At 33.7% G+C, this 26,420-nt stretch overlaps 1 protein-coding gene across 6 annotated transcripts in view; it reads right to left on the bottom strand.

Moving 5' to 3' along the window:
• The window catches only part of DPH6 (diphthamine biosynthesis 6), a 444,382-nt gene that overhangs the window by 390,420 nt on the left and 27,542 nt on the right, over positions 1-26,420 (bottom strand). The window contains exon 4 of one of the 6 annotated variants that reach the window (XM_058738274.1): positions 14,398-16,333. The exons of the other annotated variants lie outside the window; for them this stretch is intronic. Coding sequence (XP_058594257.1) covers positions 16,148-16,333 — 186 coding nt within the window. The 3' untranslated portion in view covers positions 14,398-16,147. Of the gene's footprint in view, positions 1-14,397; positions 16,334-26,420 lie in introns of those variants that run through there. 6 annotated transcript variants of the gene reach the window in all.

Genomic DNA, 26,420 nt, shown 5'->3' with positions numbered 1-26,420 from the left:
ACATCGTAGGAAACATCATAATCTTAATTAATCATTATTTGCCCATGAAATGCCTAAAAACTTAGCAACATGCAGAGGATATTTTTGTTTAAATTTTAATACAAGTATAGACTTTCTTTCTTGAAGTGCCACTGAGCAAAGAACTCCACCATCTACACAAGCAATCTTTGAGTAAATAATAAAATATATTAAAACAAACAGAAGTCATAAATGTTAAGCCTATCTCTAAGTCACAAGACTTGGTCATAAACAATCATCAAATTATAAACTTTACAAAATATCCCCATGAACTAAACAGTAAAGTGTTAAGTCTCAATAGTTTTCCCCACTACACTAATTCCTTGATGAAGAAAATATCTGGGCTCTGGTATGACCCAGTTATGGTATTTACCAAATGGTTTATTAAATTACATTTATAAATCACAAAAACAGCAGTTTACATGCCCAACTAAATATAAGTGTGAGGTGGACTGAAGCTGTCTACTGAGCCTCAAGGGTGGGAAACACACTGCTCTTAAGTTTTGCTTACACGAATAAAAGTAAAGTGTATAAAGTAGATCTTTAAAGAAAAATTCAACCAGAAAGCAATGTGATTTCTACCATGTTTTAAGCAGTTATTTCCTCTGCAAGCATTTCCTCTTAATTCTACCAAGAAAAAAAAAAGTAAAGATTACAAAATAAGGTGATGAGAGAAATTCAAAGAAACACAGAGTAATGATGAAATACCCAAGCGGTTTTGGTACTTAAGCTACAATGAAGTTCATTACATATGTCTTATTCCTTTAAAAACTGATGAGTATCTCACTGACAGTTTTTTTCCTAATTTGTATTAAATTCTAATATCAACATTTTTTTATTGCATTTAATAATGTCAATAGTATTGAGTGATTCTGATCCTAAAGTGACTCTGTTGCTTATATGCTAAGGTTCACACAAGGGCTGGTCTAAGTTCAGAGTTCAAAATAATTCAACTTTTAATACATATAATGAAAAATTACACCTAAGTCACTCACCAGAACACAAAGGCAACATTAATATTGCCACTGTAGACTAAACAAAAGCAGGAGTGATCAGTCTTTAAACTTTTACTGTTTTTCTAGCCTTAAACAGGAAAAGCGTTTTGGAAATACAGGGCTCATTAAAGACACCCTTTAAACTACCGTTGGAACTTAGGATTTCTGCCTTATAGGTGGAACTCTGAACAGAAATTTATTGACCATTCTTACTTACACTTGTCAGAATTTTACAATTTTATACTCTACAGAGAACAGCTGATGTTTGACATAGCAAAGTTCATTATTAAAACCATAATATGCCAAATCCAAGACACAAAAAGAGAAATAAAACTTTGATTTGTTAAGAAAAACCTTACCGTGCACAATTTACTTTTCCTCCTGCATCACCAAGTTTATATTTTTATCTTACTTAGGATTAATGGCCTAAAATAAAATGAATTAAAATTAATGAATTCAAAATAATTTAATACAAATAGCAAACCACCAAAATACTAGAACAAAACAAATCTCTAGGAATGCTTAAATAAAAATTCTGGAGCTTGAAAAAGAGCTATTTACATGCTTCCCTGCATTAACAAAAGGGCAGGTAATAATGATGGCTTGTATGACAATATTGTCTTTGTTAGTTTAGCCCCAACAGAACTAAAGATTTCCTGATTACAACTTTGTAATCTAAGTCAACTGAAAAGATTTCTGGGGAAGGGAAACAAAGAGGAGTCTGAGTGCTAGCATTAAAGTGGAATATATTACCTAAGTTTACTCTTCAGTGAGGGACACTGTAAATAAGAGGGGCTCCTACTTGGACAGCCCATGCTAGGTCATGACCTGAACTCACTGTACTGGTGTAAAAGAGAAAGTTGTGCTGGAGTCTCAGATTTGCACGCTTCTCTGCTTCACCTTCAGGATCCTGTAATCACATAGGGTCTTACAATGAATTGTTCGCTCTGTACTGTATCTCATTGTTGGGATTTTTAAACAGTTGCTTTTTTATTGTAATGAGCCAATTATGAGCCAGTCACTCAAGCAGTCATTAACAATAGATTTTTTTAATTGCATTTTTAATGAATTTTATTTTGGATAAAAGCCCTTAAAAGTACCTATGGCAAAGGGTAATCATACATTGAATTAACAGCAAAATCTGTTTAATAATGACTTGTCTTTTATTTACTACAACAAAATAAATTCCAGTGAGAACGCTAACAAATTGACAGTGTCAGAGAAAAAAAGGCTGGGGGTTGGAGGAGGGAGTTGTATCGACACTGCTAAAAAAATTAAAATGAAATTATGCCTTTTCTTGCATTTAGTTATGTCCTTGTTCTTTCCTAATTTTAAGCCACAAATAAAACACTATCTGATCAACATAGACCTTGCGCTATATTTAGAAAATAATCAGTTATTATTTTATCCCTAAGCTATTAAACAATGTTTAATATAATTCTAAAACACACCAGATTGAAAAGAAAAAACAATCAAATTTAATGAACGCATTTCTAAAGATGAATGTAATATATAGGTATGTTAAAAGTTATTTTTTAAAACTGTTGCTTAAATAAAACACTAGAATGTAAAAATCTTCATTCATTTCAAAACATTTTTGTGTATGTATGAATGGAAATGTCCTTGCTGAAGATAAAAAGTGACCTTAATGAAAATTTGAATGAGCATAGTTTATGATCAGAAACAAAAATGTATTTTTTAAGTTGACTCTGTTAAATCCTCCTAAATCTTAATCAAAATTAAGAGCCCACTACTCAGTGCGATTTAATAAATCATTAATTAGGAAGTTTTAAGTGTGCACACTGACACTAGAAAAATTTTCTCTTTAGGGGTTATACATATCATACTCTAGTTGGATTTTAAAATCACATGTGCAAAGAGAACAACAACAATAAAAAATATATGTGTGTATATATATATATATATATATATACACACACACATATACTGTATATATATATATATGCCTAGATTCCTAGAAAAAGTGTCACTATACACTATGATTCTGTAAAGAAAAAAACTTTTTTGAATGTTCAAAGTCTTAAAAACCTTGCATTATCTGCCTCAAGAATGGGCTGACTGAAAGCACGAGCCTCTGCAGCCTCTGGTTAATTAATCTGCCGGCTGAATGACAGTGCGCCTAGGGGCATGGCGCTGGCATCCTACACAGGGTCCCAATGTGCTTTAAGCCTTGGATAGCTATATTCTGCACGCCAAGACTTTGCCCAACAAATAGCAGAGAGGCCTATAGAGCCTTTCTTCTTCTGAGACATTCCATTTAATTAATATAATCCCTCTTTATCTTAAAGTTTTAATAAATTTAGAAGGTGAGACAAAATCAACACATTTATGACACTGAATGCAGTAACTAGTTGCTCTAACACTTTTCTTATGTACACAAAAGGCTTCTTTACAAGGCAAAAGAAAATGAAACCAAAAAAATGTTATAGCTCGTTCAGAAATTTTCAAATATGCTACTTGATCTGTTAAAAAAAATATTTGTACAACCCAATGTTTAAGAATTCGATTAAGTGAATCTGGTGATTTCCATTTCACTGGGTTTAAAGATTTTAATGTTCTAAAAATATAACTCATAACCCAACCCAAAACTCTGAAAATTGCTAATACCTAATCTTGAGCAAGGTAAGGAGATATATATATATATATATATATATATATATATATATATATATATATATATATATATATAATTAGCAACAGGATACAAAAGACATTCTCTTAATCCCTTTTACTGCCAGAACAAAACATCTTTCAAATCAAGATAAAATTGCTACATCATGAATGTTAATATCATTCTGAGAAAAATAATACCTTATGACTAGAAAAGACCATCCCTTTAGGGAGAAATGTTGTGTTAAAGTGGATTATTCTTTTAGTAGTGTAATAGAATGGCTTTCACCTAGTCCCAGATGGAAAATCAAAATCTGCATTTAAATGGAAATATTTTAAAACAGATAGAAAAAAGGCTAAAACCGTAAGAAATAACTCCTTCCTTACATTTTAAAAATCCAAAATGCTTCACGTGAACTTTTCTGGAAGGTATGGCTTTTAGATTTTGTTTGTATGTTTGTTTCATTTTTATGAAGAGCTCTCAGGGCAACAATTTCAGTTTTGTGATTAACACATACTATTTAAGCCTATTTTATCAAATTTACAGGTTGGATCAAGAAGTTGGTCTGCAAAATTTCTGTTATTACAAGAAACAGATTTATGGTCTAAGTTTATGCAAAGTTAAGAATGACTCCTCTGGTTTATTCCTACTTTTTAACCATGATGTTTTACATGCAATTCTTACAAAGAAATATCAGTGCTGAAATTAAATAAAATCTGAGGGTTTTTTTTCTTTTTCTTTTCTTTTCTTTTTTTTTTTTTAACATTTGACTCAAATCACCACTATGGTTAGAGTAAAAAGAAAGCAAAATGTTAGGCAATATTATAACAACTGCTCTTTGCGACCTGAAAGATTATTTTCAGTTCTTCAATAGTTGGGGCAATTTTCTTAAATCCTGAAGGAGCCTGACAGCACTGCACATTTCTTAATGCTTGCATTTACTTTTACATTATAAAACAATAAAACAGCAGGATAATGTTCATGCAGTTTAGAGACTTGTAACATTACTACAAATAATTCTACTGTATTATGGCAAAACATAAGCTTTTTAAATGTAGGCTGCCGAAAGAAAAGGGCAATCTATATTCATTGAAAGTACACAGACAAATAAGATTGGAAATATAACTAAAATGTTGTTCCTAGTTCTAAAATAAGGTTTGAAAAGGTTTGAAAAAGCAAAAGCTAGATGAATTTTTTGGGTCATAAATTAAAATACAATTTATTTTCAAGCACGGTGCTTACTGGCAAGGGAAAGGCTTCCCACATTTCTTTCTTCAAGTTTACAACAGACTACGTGGCTTCAGTCATTTCAGGAACCAACCATGTTAGATAATTTGATCATTTTTCCTCAACAATGTTATAGATCAAGATATTCTGCAATTTAAAGATGCAAGTGTTTTGATGGTGGTCACATTTGACTAATGGACTGCAAATAATGGGCCAACCTGCAGAAGTTGGTCACAGCATCTCCTTTCTAAAATCAGCCCATCTTCTAATCTGTTGTAGGTTCTGATACATCCTTAGTGCTAGAAGCTGTCCATTTTTCACACAGGAAATTATGTGGATCTCTTTATTTAAAAGACATGAAACACCTCTTATTTAAAAGCATAATGGGAATAACTTCTGCATATGTATTGGGTGATTTTCTCACTTTCAACAGGTAACTCATTTTAATCCAGTTGTCCATGCTTCTCCTAGTGCTCATCATACGGATGAGAAGGAACAAAGCATTTTTCTGCTGTAATCTCATTCTCCTTTACACCAGCGCCTCCATCCCTGGTCCCAATTCCCCACCCCTCACCCTCATTCCCAAAACTTCCACAAGAAAAGTTTTTCAACACCATAAAATCTAATCACCCACATCAACCTAGAGACATGTCATCATTAGTCTACACTAAACAGCCAACTAAACCAGGGAAGCTGTACATGGGACCATCACAGAATGCCCAAGACTCAGAGATCACTTAAATCACCATGCTTTACCACTGCCTAAATTAGAGAACTGTAGAAACATAGCAAATTATGTCTTAAAAGAAAATGTACCCCCTCATCCTTGTAGGTATTAGACTCTTATAGCTAATATGTACAGCGAATATATGAACAAACTGGCTTTTAAATTCAAATATTCCTGTTCTAAATAAATGACACTCTCAGCAGGGAACCAGAGTCTAAAACCTTACTATGCAAAGTGGGGCCTCAGACTAGCAGAACTGACATCACCGTGGCACGTGTTAGGATCTCAGGCTCCACCCAGACCAACTGAATCAGAACCCGGATGTTTAATAAGATTCCCGGATGGCTCGTCTACATAGTGAAGTTTTGGAAGTTCTGGTCTTTTTTTTTTCTCTAGTTGTACCGTTTATTCATCATTAAGAGACATAAAGGCTTAAGGACAGAAGAGCTTGTACTCATAAAAACGTGTAAATGTTACAGATGACCCCAATTTAAATAATGAAAGAGAAAACAGGGAGAAAATATACGTAAAACTTTAGCAACTAAATTAGATCTAGATCCTGCAATCTTTGTTTTTAATACCTGAAAATCCACGTATAGTTGCGGATGAGCATGCACAAATGCATGAGGGAGATGAAAGAGGAAGACAGGAGAAACAGAATGAAAGTGACAGGAGAAAGAAGAGAATGGAACCACAAAGCGTACACAGTGCGTAGAGGCAGATATGTTTAGAGCTGGAAAGAAGAAGAAATAAAGTGAGAACCCAGCTGCTTAGGAAAAAACAGCAATACCCCCTCTGGACAACACTTCCACATACCAGCCTAAGCCGGTGTGTTGGAATGCTGTTCATATCACTAACAAGAAACTGCCAAGCAATAAGCATTAAAAGAGTAAGTATGTCAAAGATGCCAGCATCCCCTAATACTAGTTGTATAATACAAGTAAACACAGAACTAGTTCTGGGAAAGCAAAGAGACCAACAGCAAAAGGTAGTTATAATACCAAAAAGGTGATCTAATTGTCTTTTCCCAAGGTCTAAGTAACCATTTAGTTTATAATTACCATGAAATGAACATTACTTGTTTTATTCTTACAAATGAATTTACCATTATTATAGAACTATTGTTACTATACTAAGTCCACTAAATTCAAAAGAGTAGCACTATTGTTTTATTTTTCATGACATAATAAAAATAGCCAACATTAATAATAGAAGTTCATTTTTAAAAAAAGGAAGCATAAGATATTTTCTATGGGATTTAGTGAACATGAAGTAATGGCTTACACCTACAGTAATAATTTGTAGAGTGTGAAATATACCTAAAATATTATGCTTGATATTAAATATATATACCCAAAATGATCAATCTCCTGTGATTAATCCAATAGTCTATCATCATTTATTTAATGAGAAAACTGGAAATAATTTCTAAATACTACCAAACTTAATGATGCCAGTAGAAAATAAACCAGTTGATATCCAGAGACACAGTGTGGCTAGTCAGAAAATAGAACTTATCAGAAAAAAATGAGTTTTAATTCATATGACATCTGGAACTTAAAAAAAAATAACATATATGCATCTATTTATGCATCTGTGTTCATCCACATGGCACAATATTAGTATGCAATATACTAAAACTCAGCCCACTTTGCGGCAGATTATCTATTGAATGTAGTCCCATTAAAACACTGGAAAATGACTTCTCACAATATGGGGGGAAAAACATCACCCTATGCCTTGCGTTACATGACTGAGCTGCCCTAACACATATCTCTTTGGTTTTGTTCCAAGAATAAAATGCAGTCAAAGATGGGCAGAATGCTACTCCCAGCTTGTATTCACCACATGCCAGGAACTGTAAAAATAGAATTCCAAGTTGAGGTTTCAGACACATTAAACAAAGACTTAGAATTTCAAAATATAAATAATGCATGCATAAACAGGTATATTATTTATGGAAATCAACTAGGCAATATGTATCAATGGCCTGAGAAATAATCATATACTTTGAACCATTAATTATACATCTAGAAATCTATCCTAAGAAATTAATATTTTTAAATGTTGACAATAATTGATGTACCCACATCAAAGTGCTATTTTTTATACTAAAAATTATATTCAGCCTAATTTACAAAATTAGGGAATCATTAAGGAAATTATTATACAGCTACATGATGGAATATTAAGTAGCCATTAAATTATGTTCATAAGGAGGTTTTAATGGCATGGAAAATGCTCCTGATATTTTAAGTTAAAAGAAAGCAGTCTACAAAGTTATACACACAACTGATTATACATGTGTGTGTGTCTGTGTGTATCTACGACAGTATGTTAAGTATATATGCGTGGAAATGCATCAAAATGTTAACTCTAAATGATTGAATTTTGAGTAAGATCTTCACATTTTTTTCTATTTTCATGTGTTCTCCTTAATTTAGAAAACAATTATCCTAAGTATCAAAGAATATTAAGGAGTAATTTAGATTAAAAAAAAAAAAACAAGGCGTGAAGAACAAGGGTAAGAACCCTGTGAAGTTATAACAAAGCTATTTTCACTGCACAGAGAAAGTACGTGTGTCTGCAAGAGGAGTACAAAGAACCTAGTCTCAGAGGAAAGAAGCTTTCTGGACTACCTAAGAGGCAGAAGACAGAGGACAAACACAGATAGTTAAGCATAAAAACAATGAAAGTAAAATAAAAGAATGCAGAAAAGTCAGATCTATTAGAATTTAATAACTACACAAAGAAAGCAAAGGGGATCTCATCAATGCCAGTGTTATTTTTACTACGCAAAAGCACCAAATAATGGCAGAAAATAAATGATAACCATTTTAGGAGGCTTATTCCAGCGTTTAGGTTAAATATAAGAAACTGGTTACCAATAAATCAAAACACAATTTATAGATCTTCATTTTGTTTTCTAAAAGTTGATAATTACAAAGACTGTTTTTTTCTTTTGACAAACATAGTTAAAACACATCTTTAAACTGTGCAGATAATGAAAATTATACACTCAAAAATGTGTACAATCCACAAGCTGTGGCTTTTAGGAAACAATTATTTTAGTTAGTTTATTAGTAACAGTTAGTTGTAACTTACTATATTTTCCCTTAACTTTTCTTGGTTGTAGATGCTTTGTATCATTTCCATTTCAGATTGCTTGACTAATCAGTTGATTCCAAATCAACATAAACATAGGGTGAAGAGTAGCCACACTAAAGCCATTATATAAAACAGAATTCAGTGAATGCAAGGATTTACACACAGTAGGGAATTGGTAATTATCAATTAACCATAAAGCAAAAAACATCAACCTAAGTTTGGCAGCTTCTAACTATATAAAATCTTCACAAATTAGATAAGTTTTATCTATCATGTAGCATTGTTTTGTCTAAAATATACACAAATAACATTCTGAGAAGAAACTGTGCACAATACAAGCTACTCAAAGATGAAGACCAAATTTCTATGTAAGTATAAATGTTTAAGAACTCCATGTGAAACAAGGCCCATTGATATTAACTTAAAATTAAAGTTTATAATATCACCTAGCCTCTGACAGAATCTGATCTGTGATGGCCCTAAAGAATGTCTGAAATAAATGCAAAGAAGCAAATACTGTCTAATAATGACCTCAGGATACACTGAACTGAAAGTCTGATTCAATTTCAGTGCTATATCATACTTCACACTTCAGCAAACATCTTACAGTAGTACTGTGGAGGAAGCACTGAAAACTATGTTAATGTATAGTCACCTGCTCTCTATTGGAAAGGACCAGGATAGGGAAGAAGCCTGGAGAGTCTAAGACTCTATAAATGATAAATTATTTCAAGGTATTAGTCAAAATTATGCGCTAAATCAAAAGTCGTCAGTATAATTCCAAAACAGGCACAGATAGAGCAATACTGAGCCTCAAAGACCACAGGATTCTTAGGAGAAACTCAGCAACAATGGCTAGACGATGAAGGATGAATGCCAAGTCATGGAACAGAGATACACTACAAGAAAAATGGAATATTTTTAAAAGAGCAAAGAATTTGCTACAAATAATTTCCATGAATACATAGCAGTAACTTTCTGCCTCCCTGAGACAGGCACTGTGCCTTAATCATCTACATTTCTGGCAACTAGAAAAAAGCCCACAACTAACCAAGAGAAAAAAAGTAAATGTATATTAACCTTCTGCAACTCATACAGCATGTGTAAACATTACAAACAATGGTTATATAGTGTGTGACTTCTTATCTTTGCACTTCTAGCACTTATCATTTTATTGAAGTTCAAAGAAAAAAGCGTATAGAATAAAATCATCTGAAGAAGTTTCTCCTCATACCGTTTTCTCATATAAACTTCTCAAATTCTTAGTGATGTGACCATTTTCTGCCCACAAACCCTTTCCATTAAGAAGTTTTTAGCAGATGGACTCCTGGAAGACCCTGTAGAAAAACTAAACCATGGAAAATATTCAATTAATTCCAGTCGGTATCAACCTAATGCAAAGTCTAAAACAAACATATTGAAATGCACAAGCTTTGACATATTCACCAATGTCAAAGCAACTGATCCTATTAAACAATGATCCTATTAAACTAGTTAAGTATGAGCAATCTTCCATTGTTCCCATGCAGGAGAAACATTTTATCTAGTGAGTTGGTATATTATTAATATTAACATTACATTAATATTAGTTAACATTACTATTACTATTATTATTCTTAATGTGATAGTTAACATTTACTGAGGCTTCCTTTATGATCTATTTTACATGGATTATCCCATTAAATGCTCATGACGATCCTATGATGTAGGTACTATCGCCAGCCCCAACTTTACAAATGTGAAAGCCACAGTGTAGAGAAGTTAACTAAACCAAAGTCATATAGCTAGCATGTGGTAAAGCCTAGAACACAGATAAGTCTGACTCCAGAAATCCCACTTATCTCTTGTAGGCAAAACAAACAAACAAACAAACAAACAAAACAAAAACACACAAAAAAACCACCAAAAACAAAAAAGCATTTGTTACACACAAAATTGGTTTTCTTAAATATATGTAATTATAAAGATATTATTGGTCATCATTATAGTCCAGTGATGGAGCTGAGGAGGAAATACCACTCAGTCAATCCTGATACACCCAGAGGTGTCTGTCTCACCTAGAGAATTCCACGGTATACATACCTATTTTGTTATTTGTAAGCAATGCTACTTATGTCTCCACCCAAATCGTGCTTATGGCTCCAAGAGATTTTGAAATAAAATGCATATTCAAAGATTTTGCCACATTTCTCTCATGAAAGACTCATTAAAAAAAAAAAAACATACATACTTCAATATTAACTCCTAATAATGAAAGCTGAATTAATAAAAAATAATAAAATGCTACTTTTTTCTTGGGTTTAATCTGTTTCATTCAGCAGCGATGATCTCATTTCACATTCTACCACCTTGAAGAAATTTAAGGGATTTCTTTGGAGGACTGCTATAAAATTATCATTGACATTTTAATTAAAAAAAGAAATGTATATAGAATAAACAGGACATTTCCTCTAACAGTCTGCAGTGGCTGCTCCATTGCTTCTTTGTACAGTCTTGGTAAATTATGCAGGCTCTCACTAGACAGAGCAGCTGTATTTCACTGTCTTCAGTAATGTAATCTACATTTATCATTATTTTAATTAAGCAGATTCTTAATTTGGTACTTTCATTGCAAAGAAAAATACCTTATTCATTTTTTTTTTTTTTTGTAGACAGCATCTTGTCAGTCTTATGAACCAGAATTTAATTTTAAACATGTTTCTTACTGCAACTGGTCACTATTAAAAAAAAAAAAAAAAAACCTACCATATTTGGTTTCCATTTCATTCTATTGGTTTCAAACACTGGTTCCTTCTCTATAATATTTTTTTTAAAAAAAGATACTTTCATAGTTCTCAATTTTAACCCAAATGATATACTAAAAACAAAATGTGGTTTATTATAACATTAAATTCAGGATTACTCAAAATCAATATGAAGCACAAATAAGAACTTTACAAGAAAAACAATGCTTTAGTCAATGTTGAGAAAATTTAATTCACAAGTTCTTTGTGCAAGATTATTTTTACCATCAGGTCATTTGAAATGTCAGAATCTTTTGCTAAATCCATCACTGTGGAATGCAACAGCTTTTAATCATCTGGAAGACAAGTTCTGAACAGTTTTATTCATTTCCCATTACTATTTGTGGTCACAACAAGTTGATTTTTAAAAAATAAACTGGTGAATTACACTTGAAGTGTGCTTGTTTAAAGGGTTCACATAGAAACAATTATTGTAATAGTATGTTGCCACATTAAACTGTGCATTTTAAAACATATGGTATCTCAAATCTTCTGTGTCAATAATGGGAGGCCTGGTACTCAAAAAATTCTGTATTTAGCACATATTAATTGAGCATCTTTTATGTGCCAGGTATAGAATTAACTATTGAGCATCTTTTATGTGCTAGGTATAGAATTAACTGCTCTGAATTCAAATCAAAGTAGCACAAAGCCTTTGTATGAGAGACAGAGAGAGAGACAGAGAGAGAGAGAGAGAAAAAATATATCTATGTGTACACACACATATACATATATGGTATAGCACCAAAATGGTTTTTAAACTTTGTTCCTTCAAAAAGAGACTTGAGCCCCCATCTCCACTTCAACCAGAAAAGCTCCACTTTCATCTATTTTTATAAATCAGTCTTTTTCTGTAACTGGGTAGAGAAAGCAAAATCCACTTACCTAGAAAAATATGGGCTCTAGACTACTACCGAGAACACAGGTAAACAAAAAGTATCCTAAGTTTTCCCCAATACACCCAGGGTTTGAAACAGTAAAAAAAGACTCTTTGTTCGAGTTTCATTTATTATCAGTTTTCACAAGTTGCCAAACATTGGTTTGCTAGTAACTGTCCATTAGAGTTTATAAACGTGGCTTATTTAAGAAGTTTGGGGATGAAGTCTGTAAAGACTTGAAAGTTAATGCACATCTCATTGTGTCAGTCCACATTACTGAGGGATGCCATGTCAGCTTTCAGATTCACATAAATCATTGCAAGTCATGAGACAGAAATTTTTGAAAAATCTAAAGTGCATTAAATGTGCTCTAGATTTTTATTGAAATGTCCCTGTATAAAACAATGCCATTTACCTTCACACTGTGATTTTTTAGAACAAAGTAACCATTTGGGCATTTGTAACAACTTGGCCAATTAATATACATTATCTCTAATCCCTCACAAAAACCTCAAAAGATAAACACTTTTTACTCCCATTCTGCAGATAAGAAAGCAGGCTCAGAGATTAAGAAATGTGTTCAATATTACATAGTGAATACATGGAGAAGCTAGGATTGGGCCCATGCTCTTTTTACTAAAACCCTTTCAGAAGGAAAACAAACTTAGCCCGTGGAATTTTTCTCTTCTGATCACAGCTAAATATGATGCCTGCTTTTATTATCATCTAATAACTTCACATAAAGTTGTGTTTACAATGAAAAATTTAGCTATCAATATATACAATCAAATAGGTAACCAATAAAGAAAGGAAGGGAAATCTAAAATTTAAATCAATGCTAATGAATGACAAATACTTTAGACATTGTGTAACTCCCTGGGTTTGAATTTAAATAATGTCCTGTATAAAGCCTGTGTTACCCAATTCAGGGACAAGTAAAAGTTAAGTTCTAGGCAGCCACTTAGGCTCTAATTAAATAGAAGAAAAGAGCACAAAGGAACTAAATTATTTTTAAAAATACTCCTATTGGAACTCAACTTCAAAAAGATATTTCATGAAGAGACAGTACAGCTTGTAAGATTCCTTCTATCTCAAATTACCCTGATGAATGTCTGATAAAACTTGAGATTTACCACTGGGTAACAACAAGAGGTAGCCAATAATTCTAAATGAAAACTCAGAATGGTCCTTTGTTCCCTTTGTCTAAAGTAAAGCCGCTTGTGAAAAACAAGAATGTCTAGTCAGGAAAAAGGAGTCTCTTGTCTGAGCAAAAATTAAATTTAAATATCCTGCTTCTTACCTGAATATTCCAAATCATCTACATTTATCTACTGTTCACTGAAAGACTACAGAGGGCACTGTTGCATCAGCTTTGAAGCTTTACAATAGAAGCCTAGAAAAACTGTCTACAATGTATAATTTCTTTAAAGGGTCAAACGCATGGAAATCTACCAAGCTTAATATAAGGGACAAAACCAAAATGTATGTTTTTTTAAAAATAGACTGGACTTCAATAGGGCAAAAAAACTTAACAAAAACAACTGTCAAATTGAGAACACTGCACCGCACACATTTTGCATTTTCTTTTGTAGTGCTTTCAGGAGAAAGGTAACTAATCATAGCACCTCCTTATCCAATGGAAACAGCAGCCCATTGCAGAATCCTTTTTACAATCAATAGGAAAATGAATGTGGCACCTCATGCAATCCTTCCATAATTCTATCAACAGAAAGAATGCAGTCTGTTTGCATACTTTTGTCTAAAAGGCCAATTCCATTTGTCCCCTCTTTGGGTAAAATGACAGCTACAGATCAATCACTCTCACATGAAAGTAAACACACTGCAAACAAAACAAAACAAAACAAAAAAAGGATCAAAACTGAAATCCTCACCGTTTTTAAACGTAATTTTGTTACACACAGGAACTCAAACTCAAAGCAAAATAGAAAAAACAAGTTTTTCCTCACAGACACGTATTTCATGCTATTGTGCAATAGTACTGGGATACAAAATTTAAAAGTTACAACAATACGCACAAAGATTATAATTAGATATGAATAACATTCAATTAAGCTTCCATATATTTTCTGTTCTCTACATCGTTCCTCTTGCGGGTTCTTTGAAACTAAATTCAATTAAGTATAGTGCCAAAGTTTTTTCTTAATACATATGTTTGCAATGTATTACAGTAAGACTAGTATAAAAAATATAAACCTTTTCATTACACTACCACTTAATTCTTTCCACTTGTTTACTCACCAAAAATTTAGATCTCTGACACTACAAAGCAATACAAAAATAAAAGGGAAATCATTTTATTTTGGTGACTTAAAAATAATGTCTTGAGTTGCTGAACCTCTGTAGAAACACTAACATTAGCTATAAGAATTACAATGTCATGACCAGGCAACTACAGATAACATGTAAAATGCGAAAGGAGGACATTCTGCTAATGCATATCAGATTGCAACACCACATCACGTATTTGATAAATCAACATTAATATAGGTACCATCATAAAACTAAGGCCTCTAATAAAGAATCCCAAATTCCCCAGAAAAACAGTATACAACTCATTTTGTCACTCCCAAACTTCCAGAGAGATTAGCACCTTCTCTGAAATCAAAGTGTAGAACTGTGAAAGCGTAAAAAATTCTTCAATAATATGTCAACCTACTCATAAATCAAAAAAGAGGGGAAGGGACTTCAGATGGTATGTAGATTTCACTTTATGACAAAAGCCTTGGTTTAACAAGTTATTTTCAGCCAATAAAAGTCAAAAGTAAAGCATTGTTAAAGTGGCCAGCACTGACTCTAAGGCTTTAGCTTATTAAGTTAACCAAAATGCTACTTGGGTATTGCTCCCTTAAATTATTAATTTATGAGTTTTGTTCCGTCTCCTCCTGAGGCAAGGCAGTTTGTAGGTATGTTGAATGCATGTAAATAAACAGAAAGCTTTTATAAGAGTCTAATAATACACCAAACATAATAAAACAACCCCTTTTAATGAACACTGAATGCACAATCCTATGAACCAAGTTTATATAAATGGGCTATATAATTTAAAGGAACTGTAAGATCCTCTAGGAAGTAAATGCACAAATTCAGAAAAATTAAACATAAACCTATTGATTTTCACTGATGTGATAAAATTCTTACAACAGAATCCAAGTGTTGCCGTGTGCCTATGAAGAGTATGCTGCACACAATTTTGTAGAAATCTAAGAGGAAGGTCGTCAACTGTGAGAAAATTTATTTGCAATCTTGCTTTTCATCTACCATAAGTATGACTACAAAAAAAAAAAAAATCGGGGACTGCCTTTTAAACATCCAGTGTACTTAACTGGATATGTTAGTTACTATTGCAGAAAGAAATGCAGGATATTAAAATCAATTTTAGTTAACTCTAATTTATGCAAAGCTTGATTGTGAGCAATAGCTGCTAAAAGGATGCAGCATTGTTGATTCATATACAAGCATTTTGCTTAACTACATTGGGTAATAGCAGTGCTCCTAAAGGAGTATAAAAAGCAAAGTGATTAGCAGTCATTACTGTTAATTAGTGCTCACATTGCATTCCTTGGGATGAATCTCCTTTAAGTTGAATACATGAGAAGTTTATTATTTAAAGAACTGCCAAACCTCGCCTAGGTAAGTATTGGAATAAACCGTCAACTATCAGTAAACAGACTAAAAAACAGGGACAGATCAGCATCCAATTAGTATGTCTAAGTTTTTAAACAGGAAAAGGGTTGAAGGGAATGAGTAAAACTGGAAACTCATACTTCACATTCTGCAATCTCACTGATAAAAGGAGGAAATGTGTGTTTATCAAACTTGCTGTGAGTGCACAGTTCATTTGGAGTCCTGTAAACAATTGCCTGACTGCCCACTTCCAAATTCATGTGAAAATCTTGGAGATTCAGAGCATCATATTCAGCAGGCAAGGTCACTCTAGCGATGCCCTGGAAATGGGAAATTAGGAAAACGTGGCAATCAGAGGTTTAGGGCTGAGCAGAAAAAGCCCTGAGGCTGGCGTCCTATCTTTCACCACTGGTCAGGCTGTCTCTGCTTATTCAGTATTAACACAACAGGGCTGAGAGTGAATGAGAAACACTCCACACACCTAACTGGGACATTGGCTTTCTTGTTTAGAAAATGATAGGCATTTGTCACAGGGAGAAAAACAGCAACAATAACCACAAAACTCAAACACAGCTTTCAAGAACAAGTTCTGAAAGAAAAACAGGCTCCTTGTAAACCTTCAGAAAAGGACCTAGGGAATGGCGACATCCTGTTGATTATCAGGTTTCCTTTCCTCCTAGACCATTCTGTGCATTTTAAAATGGAGGCCAAATCATTAACAAAGAAGCTTCAAATACAATGTAGTCATTAGAGGGAAAAAACTTAAAAATTCAAATGTGCAAAAATTACACATTCTTAATACTTGCTACATGCAGATCTAAATACATCTTTCAATTATTTTTCTATACATACATTTCACAAATATGTTTTACAAAACTGTAATTATACCTTACAGGGTATTTGGTAATCTATTTGCTTCTCTTAATAACATGTACAGATGTATTTCTGCAACTTCATTTTTGATGCTATATATTCCATTATATATATATATATACACCATAATTCAGTTTGCCAGTCATTTCTTAATTTTTGAATACATCTGTATTTCTTCAGAATAAATTTCCCAAGGTAGAAATGTTTGGTAAAGAGAATCTATTTTTTGTGTCTGATGAGATCTGCCAAATTACCTCAGAAAGGCTGAACCAATTTACAGGGCTGCTGGCAGCACATAAGACACTCGTTTCTTCAAAACCAATATCATTTCTTAATCCTGCCAAAATAATAGCAGCATTTTTGAGTAAGTGAGATTGCACATTTTTTGGTCATTTGGATTTCTTTCTCTATGAACTGCCTGTTCATATCCTTAGCCCATTTCTCTATTTGGAGGCCACTTTTTAAACATCAAAAAAAAAAAAAAACCCCACAAAAAAACAAAAAAAAACAGTGAGAGAGTCTTCTCAAATGCAACCTTGGAGGATCACGGAAAAGAGATTATTTTGAAGAGGTATATTGTAATTATATACACATTCAAAGACTCAATTAAGGTTGGTAACTTTATATGGGACTCCTTTACAACATATTATATTATAGAAGGAGGATTCCTATCCTGCCCAAAAAGAATAAAAAAAATTAAAAGCTAAACTAGTATAAATATTGTCTCATTGAAGCAACTTTTATTTTCTATAAATGAAAAATCATACTAATCTATTAATCTGGAATAAACAGCAATGTTCTGTTTTTTTGTTTGCTTGTTTTTATTTGTTTTTATTTTTCCATTATTCCAGGGAACAGTTTGAACACCCACAAAAAATACAAATTGCCTTATTAGCAACTTTGATAAATCATGGAAGGAAACTGTAACTACAGATGATAGACAAGTTCCTCGTGCTATTATTACCCTGGATCAAGGACTTAATTAAAATGTTATTCTTGGGGCGCCCGGATGGCTCAGTTGGTTGAGCATCCGACTTCAGTTCAGGTCATGATCTCACAGCTCCTGAGTTTGAGCAGCCCCACGTCGGGCTCTGTGCTGACAGCTCGGAGCCTGGAGCCTGTTTCGGATTCTGTGTCTCCCTCTCTCTCTGCCCCTAACCCACTCACATTCTGTCTCTGTCTCTCTCAAAAATAAATAAACATTAAAAAAAAATTAAAATGTTGTCATTCTTGACAAAAGTACTAAGGATAAGAAAAAAATGAAAAATGCCCTCTCTTCCAAGTCAATTCATTTAGGGCCTTTTCTCACAGAACCAAGGAACTGACAAAGTAGCCAAATATACTGATTCCTACTTCATCTTCAGAAACAGACTTAGATTAGAATGTAATTTCAAGCTATAGATCATGTCTTTTCCTTTTCAAACAAACCATAGCTTAAAGGTGTTACCTAGAACAGTGCTTCTCAAACTGTGTTAAAGACAAGGGTATTTTTCTCTTAATTTCTAAAACTTTGGAGACAGAAACATCTATAAAACACAATTAAAATAAAATATAAAAAAGAAATTTTACAAACATACAAAATATGAAGCCGATTTTTTTTGTTATTAGATCCAACAGATATAAAAATACTCTCAAATAAGTATAAAAGTTTCCAAATGCTTATTTTCCATTTCTATAAATAGCTGACCTTGAACCAATAACAATCACTTCATGGACAGCACCAGCCCCTAGACTACACTTTGAGTAGCAAAGATTTAAAATAATTCTGAGAGCTATGAAATGAGACCAAACACAGATAGATCACTTTGATCCTTGACTCAATAACCCCACTTTGCCTTATCAAACCACATGCCCACCCCTCTGTCTCACAGTTAATTCACACATGTCTTATTTGTTTATATATGCACTATATATGTACTGTTATATGGTAGTATCTTCTTGATAACACAATGTAATGGTGGGAGGCAGAAGAATATAGTGATTAAAAGTACATATTCTACTACTTTCTACCTGTGTCACCTTGGACAAGTTACTTAAAATCTCTATATCTCAGTTTACTTATCTGCAAAATAAAGAAAGTAGACCAGGGTTGATAAAGATAAATTAGAATATAATGTATACAATGTGTAACAGTGCCTGGCAGATTGTGCTACATAAACAACATCAATTAAATTATAATACAGAAATAACTGAAAAAAAATCACATGGCTGTGGGCTTTCTAATAATCAATATAAAACGAAAACTAGAACGAGTTGCATGATTTACAGTGTTTATACAATAAAAACTGTCCAACAGTTATAGTTAAGGCAAGACTATTACAAAGACCAAATCCGGAGAAATATTTTACCCTTGGAGTGCCATAAAGTTAAATGTGTGATATGGTAAAAATCCTCAACAGCATCCTTAGAGCAAATATACAACAAAAATTTTGAGCGTCTCACTTGGACAAGGCCTCATGGTGAGCACTGCAGAGTATCCAAAATTGAAAAACACATAGTCCTTGCCTTCACGAGGTATAAACTAATAAGCAAGATATACTGTATATGAAAATAAATATGTAAAACAAGGCATAACATAATAACTTCCCTCAAAAGAAACTAAACACAACAAAAATTCAACAAATAAAAACTACACTTGAGGAAATCATCTTTTACGTCCTTATCCTTCTCTCCTTCAACATCAAACCCAAGGGCCTATTATGAGCCAGCCAGACCACGTATAGGTCTACAAGTCTACTGCCCCATCTGGTCCCCATTACTCCCTGCCTGAAATTTGAAGATGCCACTTTGCACTCTGTTCTCTTTGAGATTTTAATGACGTTCTTGAGAGATACGTGTCTCCTCATCAGCTCGCAGGTGCTCCCTCTTCACTCTTCATAAGACCCAGGGAGCCCCTCTGACCTCCAAGTACTGAGCACAGTATGTGCTACACAGTCAAAAGACAACTGATTCCAAGTTGAGCAGTCATAAATACCCCCCAGGATATAAGGCTTTCTGAAACTGAGGATGAAAACAGTACTTACCATGGGCACCTGGGTGGCTCAGTCAGTAAAGCATCCAACTTCAGCTCAGGTCATGATCTTACAGTTTGTGAGTTCTAGCCCCACATCACGTTCTGTGCTGCCTGAAGCCTGCTTTGGATTCTGTGTCTCCCTCCCTCTCTGCCTTTCCCTGCTCACTCTCTGTCTCTCTCTGTCTCTCAAAAATAAATAAACATTAAAAATTTTTTAAAAAGCAGTAGTTATTAAACTTCTGAAGAGACCAATGTGAGACTATGATAAAAATCTCTCCCCAGAAAAATTTACATATACAAAAAATTTGCACAGAATTTCAGAGTTCAAAAACACCTCTCCCCCCTAGATTAAGAAATCTTGTCTTACAGTATCACATTATCTGCATTGAATTCCACTGGATTGATTTTTATTAGTTTTCTATGACCAAGTTCAGGTTATATGACCACTCAAAATCAGTAGAACTTCGGTGAGGGTTAAGTAAGCCACAAAAATGACTATGAGACAAGTAAAAATTATTAACGGAGCTAAATTGTGAAAAGCTCAAAAGGGAGACCCTGGATTATTTATCAAATAATGATTCTCTCTGCCTTCCCCACTTGCCAGCAAAATTACTATGTAGGAAAGAACCTTTAAGGGAACTGGTCTTAAAATAGACCTTGAGCCATTTCAATGGCTCTGAAACCAATCGTATAGTAGGTAAAAAAGAATTCTGTAAAGGAAGGGAAACAAATGTCTGGTAAATAATTTCTGCCTTTTCTGATCTCTCAATGTATTTAAAAAATTTTTTTTTATTTATTTTGAGAGAGAGAGAGAGAGAGAGAGAGTGAGCAGGGGAGGGGCAGAGAGAGAAGGAGAGAGAAAATCTTAAGCAGGTTCCATGCTGTTAGTGCAGAGCCTGATGCAGAGCCACAAAATGAGAGATCATGACCTGAGCAGAGATCAAGAGCTGATGCTTAACCGACTAAGCCACGCAGGCACCCCTATTTGTCAATGTATTTTCATAAAAATCTACACGGAGCAATGAACTTTATCAGGGTTAGATGCGCTTAATTTTGTTCACTAAGTTTAATTTAACAACTGCTCATTGAGCACTCAATGTGTGCAAGTACACAAAATAATCACATGATCCAGCACTGGAGATGTTATGAGTAACTGTGATGTAATTCCATTGGCATTGAGAGGTAATAGCTTTCACAAACAGAAGTGATTATAATAGCCCTTTTCTATTGCCACTGGACATTTAAGAGCCATTTTTTTAAATATCTTATTTTTTCATACGCTCTTTCAAAAATCTAAATTCTCTAAAGTCAGCTCATGTAACTTTCAAATGGAAGTCCTTGCTTGAGGCTTTTTACAAATGAGTTAGTAGAGAAAACACTGCTTAGATTTTAAAGATAACCATAGAGTTAAATCTGAAAAGAACATGCCAAAATAAGTTTTGATGGAAAGAAAGCATCTGTAGATAACAAGTTTTGTCATATTCGGGTTCACTTCTTTATCTTCTTTTGAATGACCCATGCATCAGTTTATTCATGTAGGTAACTAGCTAGAAAACATTAATTCCACATGTCCCTTAGAATAGGTTCAATTATCTGAATGAAAAAGTCTATAAAAAAGTCTCAGGAGGGCCAAAAATTATAGGCAACAATGTAGAAAGATAAATTCAATCTAATATAAAATACAAATTTCCCCATATTAAAACCTCTTTCACAATATGAACAATTACCATTCTTTTTCTTCTCTGTATTAACTTACTAATAAAGTCAAGAGGAATTACATTCATCTCAATGACAACTTACAGCTACTGCTTAATATTAATATACTAATGGAACTTTGCAATGAAAAAAAAACTGACTTTATTTAGCTTTACTGGATTATTTTGGAAGCAAAGGAATAAAGTAGAAAGAAAACCTGGCACTAACATGAAGTCGGCAGGCTAAGACAAACAACAACAAAAAAACAAAAGAAGACTAGTTTATAGAGCATCTTTCTTCCTAGAAACCTAAAGAGGCTCTCGTATATTTCACCTTTATTCTCAAAACAGATAAATAAAAAAACAGAAACAGAAAGATATGTTCGTAGTTTACAGATGCAATAAATGAATTCCAGAGAAGTACAGTTGAACACATTGTCTATATAGTTCAAGAGTTGTATAAAAATCTCATATTAAAAAAAAAAAAAAAAGGAATACAATGCCCGGCTCCTCAAGGTACTTAGCATCTTTAAACAAAAACCCACAAGATAAAAAACAAAACAAAACAAAACAAAACCTAGTAGCTCTGAATATCAAGATAAAGTACTATAAGAGAAATACAATATTATGTGAAGGTTCCAGAGAGAAAGATATTACATTCAGTGAGAGCACTTGAAGGAAGATATCAAAAGGAGATGCCATGTGAAAGAAGCAACTGGAGAGGAAGGATTATTTATGACTATAGCACAGCACTGTACAGGAAAGACATGGCCTATGTGGGTTAAAATGAGTTCTGACATAGCCTAGTTTAGATGGAACATAGGTTCCATGTGGGGGAATACTGGGAAATGATGAAAGATAAGCTTAAGCCATATTGCAGAGCACCTGACAGATCAATGGTGAGCAACAAGGATTTTTGATGAAGAGAGGAATGTGATTGGATCTACACTTTAGAAAGACTAACCCGGCAGGAGTTTGTAGGATAAATTATAAAAGGAGAGACTGGAGGAAAACCATAAGTGAAATATCTAAGGTGTCAATTAATTTACAGGTCTGAAGCCAGGTTCAATCTAACATGATGCCGAAAAGCCTACAGAATCTATTAAGACTTTGTATTTTGTAAGTAAGTGGGACTACATCAAGCTAAAAAGCTTCTGCATAGTTAGAGGAACAATCAACAAAAGGAAAAGACAACCTGCAGAATAAGATATTTGCAAAATCATGTATCTGATAAAAGGTTAATACTCAAAATACATAAAGAATTTATACAATTCAACAGCAAACAAAAAAAATAGCAACAACAACAAAAGCCCCACAAGTAATCCAATTTAAAAATGTGCAGTGGGACTGAATAGGTATCTTTCCAAAGAAGACATCCAAATGGCCAACAGTACAAGAAAAGGTGCACAACATCATTAATCATCAGAGCAATGCAAATCAAAACCCACAATGAGATACCACTCACATCTGTTAAAAAGGCTGTTATCAAAAAGGTAACAGATAACAAGTGCTGGTGAGGGTGTGGAGAAAAGGGAATACTTGGGCACTGGTGGTAGGAATGTAAATTGATACCACTGCTATGGAAAACAGTATGGAGGTTCTTCAAAAAAAAAAAAGAAAAAGAAAAAGAAAATAGAACTACCGTATGACCCAGCAATCCCACTTCTGAGTATATATTCAAAGGAAATGAAAACAGGATCTCAAAGAGATAACCTGCACCCCCAGTGTCCACTGCTGTGTTATTCACAACAGCCAAGATATGGAAACAATCCAACCCATCAACAGATAAATGGATGAAGACATGTAGTACACATATATCTCATTATATACTAAGTGAAATAAGCCAGAGACAGACACATGTGGAATCTAAAAACGTTCGGACCCAGAGAAATGGGGAGTAGAATTGTGGTCACCAAGGGCTGGGGTGGGCTAAGTGGGAAGATGTTGATCAAAGGGTACAAATTTCCAATTATAAGATTAATAAGTTCTGGGGGTCTAAGGTACAGCATAGCGATTATAGTTAATAATACTGTATTACACTTGAAAGTTGCTAAAAAGATAGATCTTAAATATTCTCACTACAAAACAAAACAAAACAAAATACGGTAAATAAGTGATGGAATGGATGTGTTAGCTAATGCTAGGGTGATATCATTTTGCAATATATAAATGTATCACGTGAAAACATTGTACACCTCAAACTTATACAATGTTATGTCAACTATATGAATAAAGCTGAAGAAAAGACAATATTTTACATGATCACCAGTAAATAAGTTTTTGGGTTTTTTTAAATTTTTTTTCAACGTTTTTTATTTATTTTTGGGACAGAGAGAGACAGAGCATGAACGGGGGAGGGGCAGAGAGAGAGGGAGACACAGAATCGGAAACAGGCTCCAGGCTTCGAGCCATCAGCCCAGAGCCTGACGCGGGGCTCGAACCCACGGACCGCAAGATCGTGACCTGGCTGAAGTCGGACGCTTAACCGACTGCGCCACCCAGGCGCCCCAGTAAATAAGTTTTTAATTCAATTACTATAAAATTAAATCCCACTTACACAGATTATTATGTTAAGCTCATTAATATAGTACTTTTTGCTTCCTTCTGGGAATTCACACTAGGTGATTTTATTTAGAGTTAAGAAATAGGGAAACAAATTTTTTAGTTGGTATGTACCACATATAACAATATGAAAAAAATGTTAAACATTCAGTTAAAAGCACCATCAAGACTAACATTTATGTATTTATTTATTTAAGTTTTTATTTTAATCAGTCAGTGCTCATCACAAGTGCACTCCTCAATCTCCATCACCTATTTTACCCATCCCCCACATCCCCTCTGGTAACCATCAGTTTGTTCTCTATGGTTAAGAGTCTCTTTCTTGGTTTGTCCCTCTCTCTCTCTCTCTCTTTTTCTCTTTGCTCATTTGTTTTGTTTCTTAAATTTCACATATTAGTGAAATCATACGGTATTTGTCTTTCTCTGACTGGCTTATTTCACTTAGCATTAAACTTTCTAGGTCCACTCATGTTGTTGCAAATGGCAAGATTTCATTCTTTTTTATGGCTGAATAACATGCCATTGTATATACCACCTCTTCTTTATCCATTCATCAATCAACAGATAACTGGGTTGCTTCTACAACTTGGCTATTGTAAATAACGTTGCTATAAACACAGTGATGCATGTATCCTTTTGAGTTTGTGTATTTGTATTCTTTGGGTAAATACCCAGTAGTGCAATTGCTGGATCATATGGTATTTCTATTTTAACTTTTTCAGGAACCTTCACACTGCTTTCCAGAGTGTTCTTGGCTGTTCCTAAGAACAGTACAAGAGAGTTCCTTTTTCTCCACATCCTCACCAACACCTGTAGTAAGACTAAGATTTACTAAGAGTTAATCTTGATTTATAAAAAAAAAAAAAAGAGTTAATCTTGATTAAATGAAGCCAGCTTGAATGAAGCATCTCCTATACCATCCTACACCAGATTAAACAGATGACAAAGACAGGGTGCTGTAAAATTTAGTGTCACAATATTTGTAATACATAGCTATTGTAATTCACTTTGCTTAGAAACACTGCCCAGTGAAAGCTGAATTAATTAGACATGGAACTGTTAGTTTATGAAGTACTTCATGTAGACTCCTTGTCACTTTTTATTTAAACATGTTTTTATTTAAGCTGCCGTCAAGCCCTATCAATCCACCTACAATGTCCGTTCTTCCCCTTTCACACTGCTATTCCCCCAGTTCAGGTCCTCAGAAACTTTCATCTAGCCCAGTATCTCAGTTTTCAGTTTGAGCTCCTCATCTCCAGAATTCCACTTCTCTAATCCATTTCTCGCATCATTATAGTGGTTCAACTTAATGTCCTTGAAGTTCCCTTCAACTGTACAATTCTGTGTCATTCCATTTGCAAAATCCTTCAGGGTAGTGGCTTTCAAATTTGTTTAACTATAACAATTTGTTTAACAGTGTAGAATATACATAACATACATTTATACTCACATAACACTCATTTATATTCACATATGTGAATGCACATTTCACAAAATATAATTAACCTTACTATGTACAATGCATTTTGATATTTTCTATTTTATTCCAGTCTCTTTCATTTAAAGAAAAAAAGGTTGTGACACATTAAACTCAGTTGGAAAATACCAACTTAGGGGCTTGCCTACACAATCCTGCCTAAAATTTAAGACACTCCTTTTTTATTTCAATCAACCTTTGTAGACTTATTTTCCACTACTCCTTAAACTCCGAGCTGTAGCCAAATTGAACTTCTTGCTACTTCCCTCATGTATCTCATGATTTCCTGCTTCTGTGAGTTTGGATAAGCTCTGCCCCTAATTTGCAACTTTCTCTTAGACATTTGCTCATGCCTGCCTTTGTCAAAACCCAAACAACGTACAAGGATATCAAATGTAATTTCCCCCATAAGACCCTCTTGATGCTCCTACATGAGATTTTTTTTCTCCTCTCAGTTCCCATAGCACTTTAATTGCATACTCCAATGGCAACTCTACCTTGTCTCTCCAGGTTCTCTGAAGGCTGAGACTGTCTTGAACATCTCTTTACACTACTGGTACATTATAAGCATCCAATTAATGTTTGCAGAAAGAAAAACATAGAGGAGTCTATAAAGTGCAGTAGTATCAGGTTAAAGATAGCAGGAAAAGTCAAGGTTGATTAATTCATCCTTTTTATTCACTCAACTTTTTTCTCACATCAGCATGTCGCAGAACAAGTCTCTACTGAATCATCTCTTACCAATACTAATAATTTAAAAACTCTATTTATTGATATCATCTTTGCTT

Source organism: Neofelis nebulosa, chromosome 7, assembly GCF_028018385.1.
Source record: "Neofelis nebulosa isolate mNeoNeb1 chromosome 7, mNeoNeb1.pri, whole genome shotgun sequence".
NCBI classification, from domain to species: domain Eukaryota; kingdom Metazoa; phylum Chordata; class Mammalia; order Carnivora; family Felidae; genus Neofelis; species Neofelis nebulosa.
The sequence above is the reverse complement of the archived record's forward strand: the minus strand, read 5'-3'. Positions and strand labels throughout refer to the sequence as shown.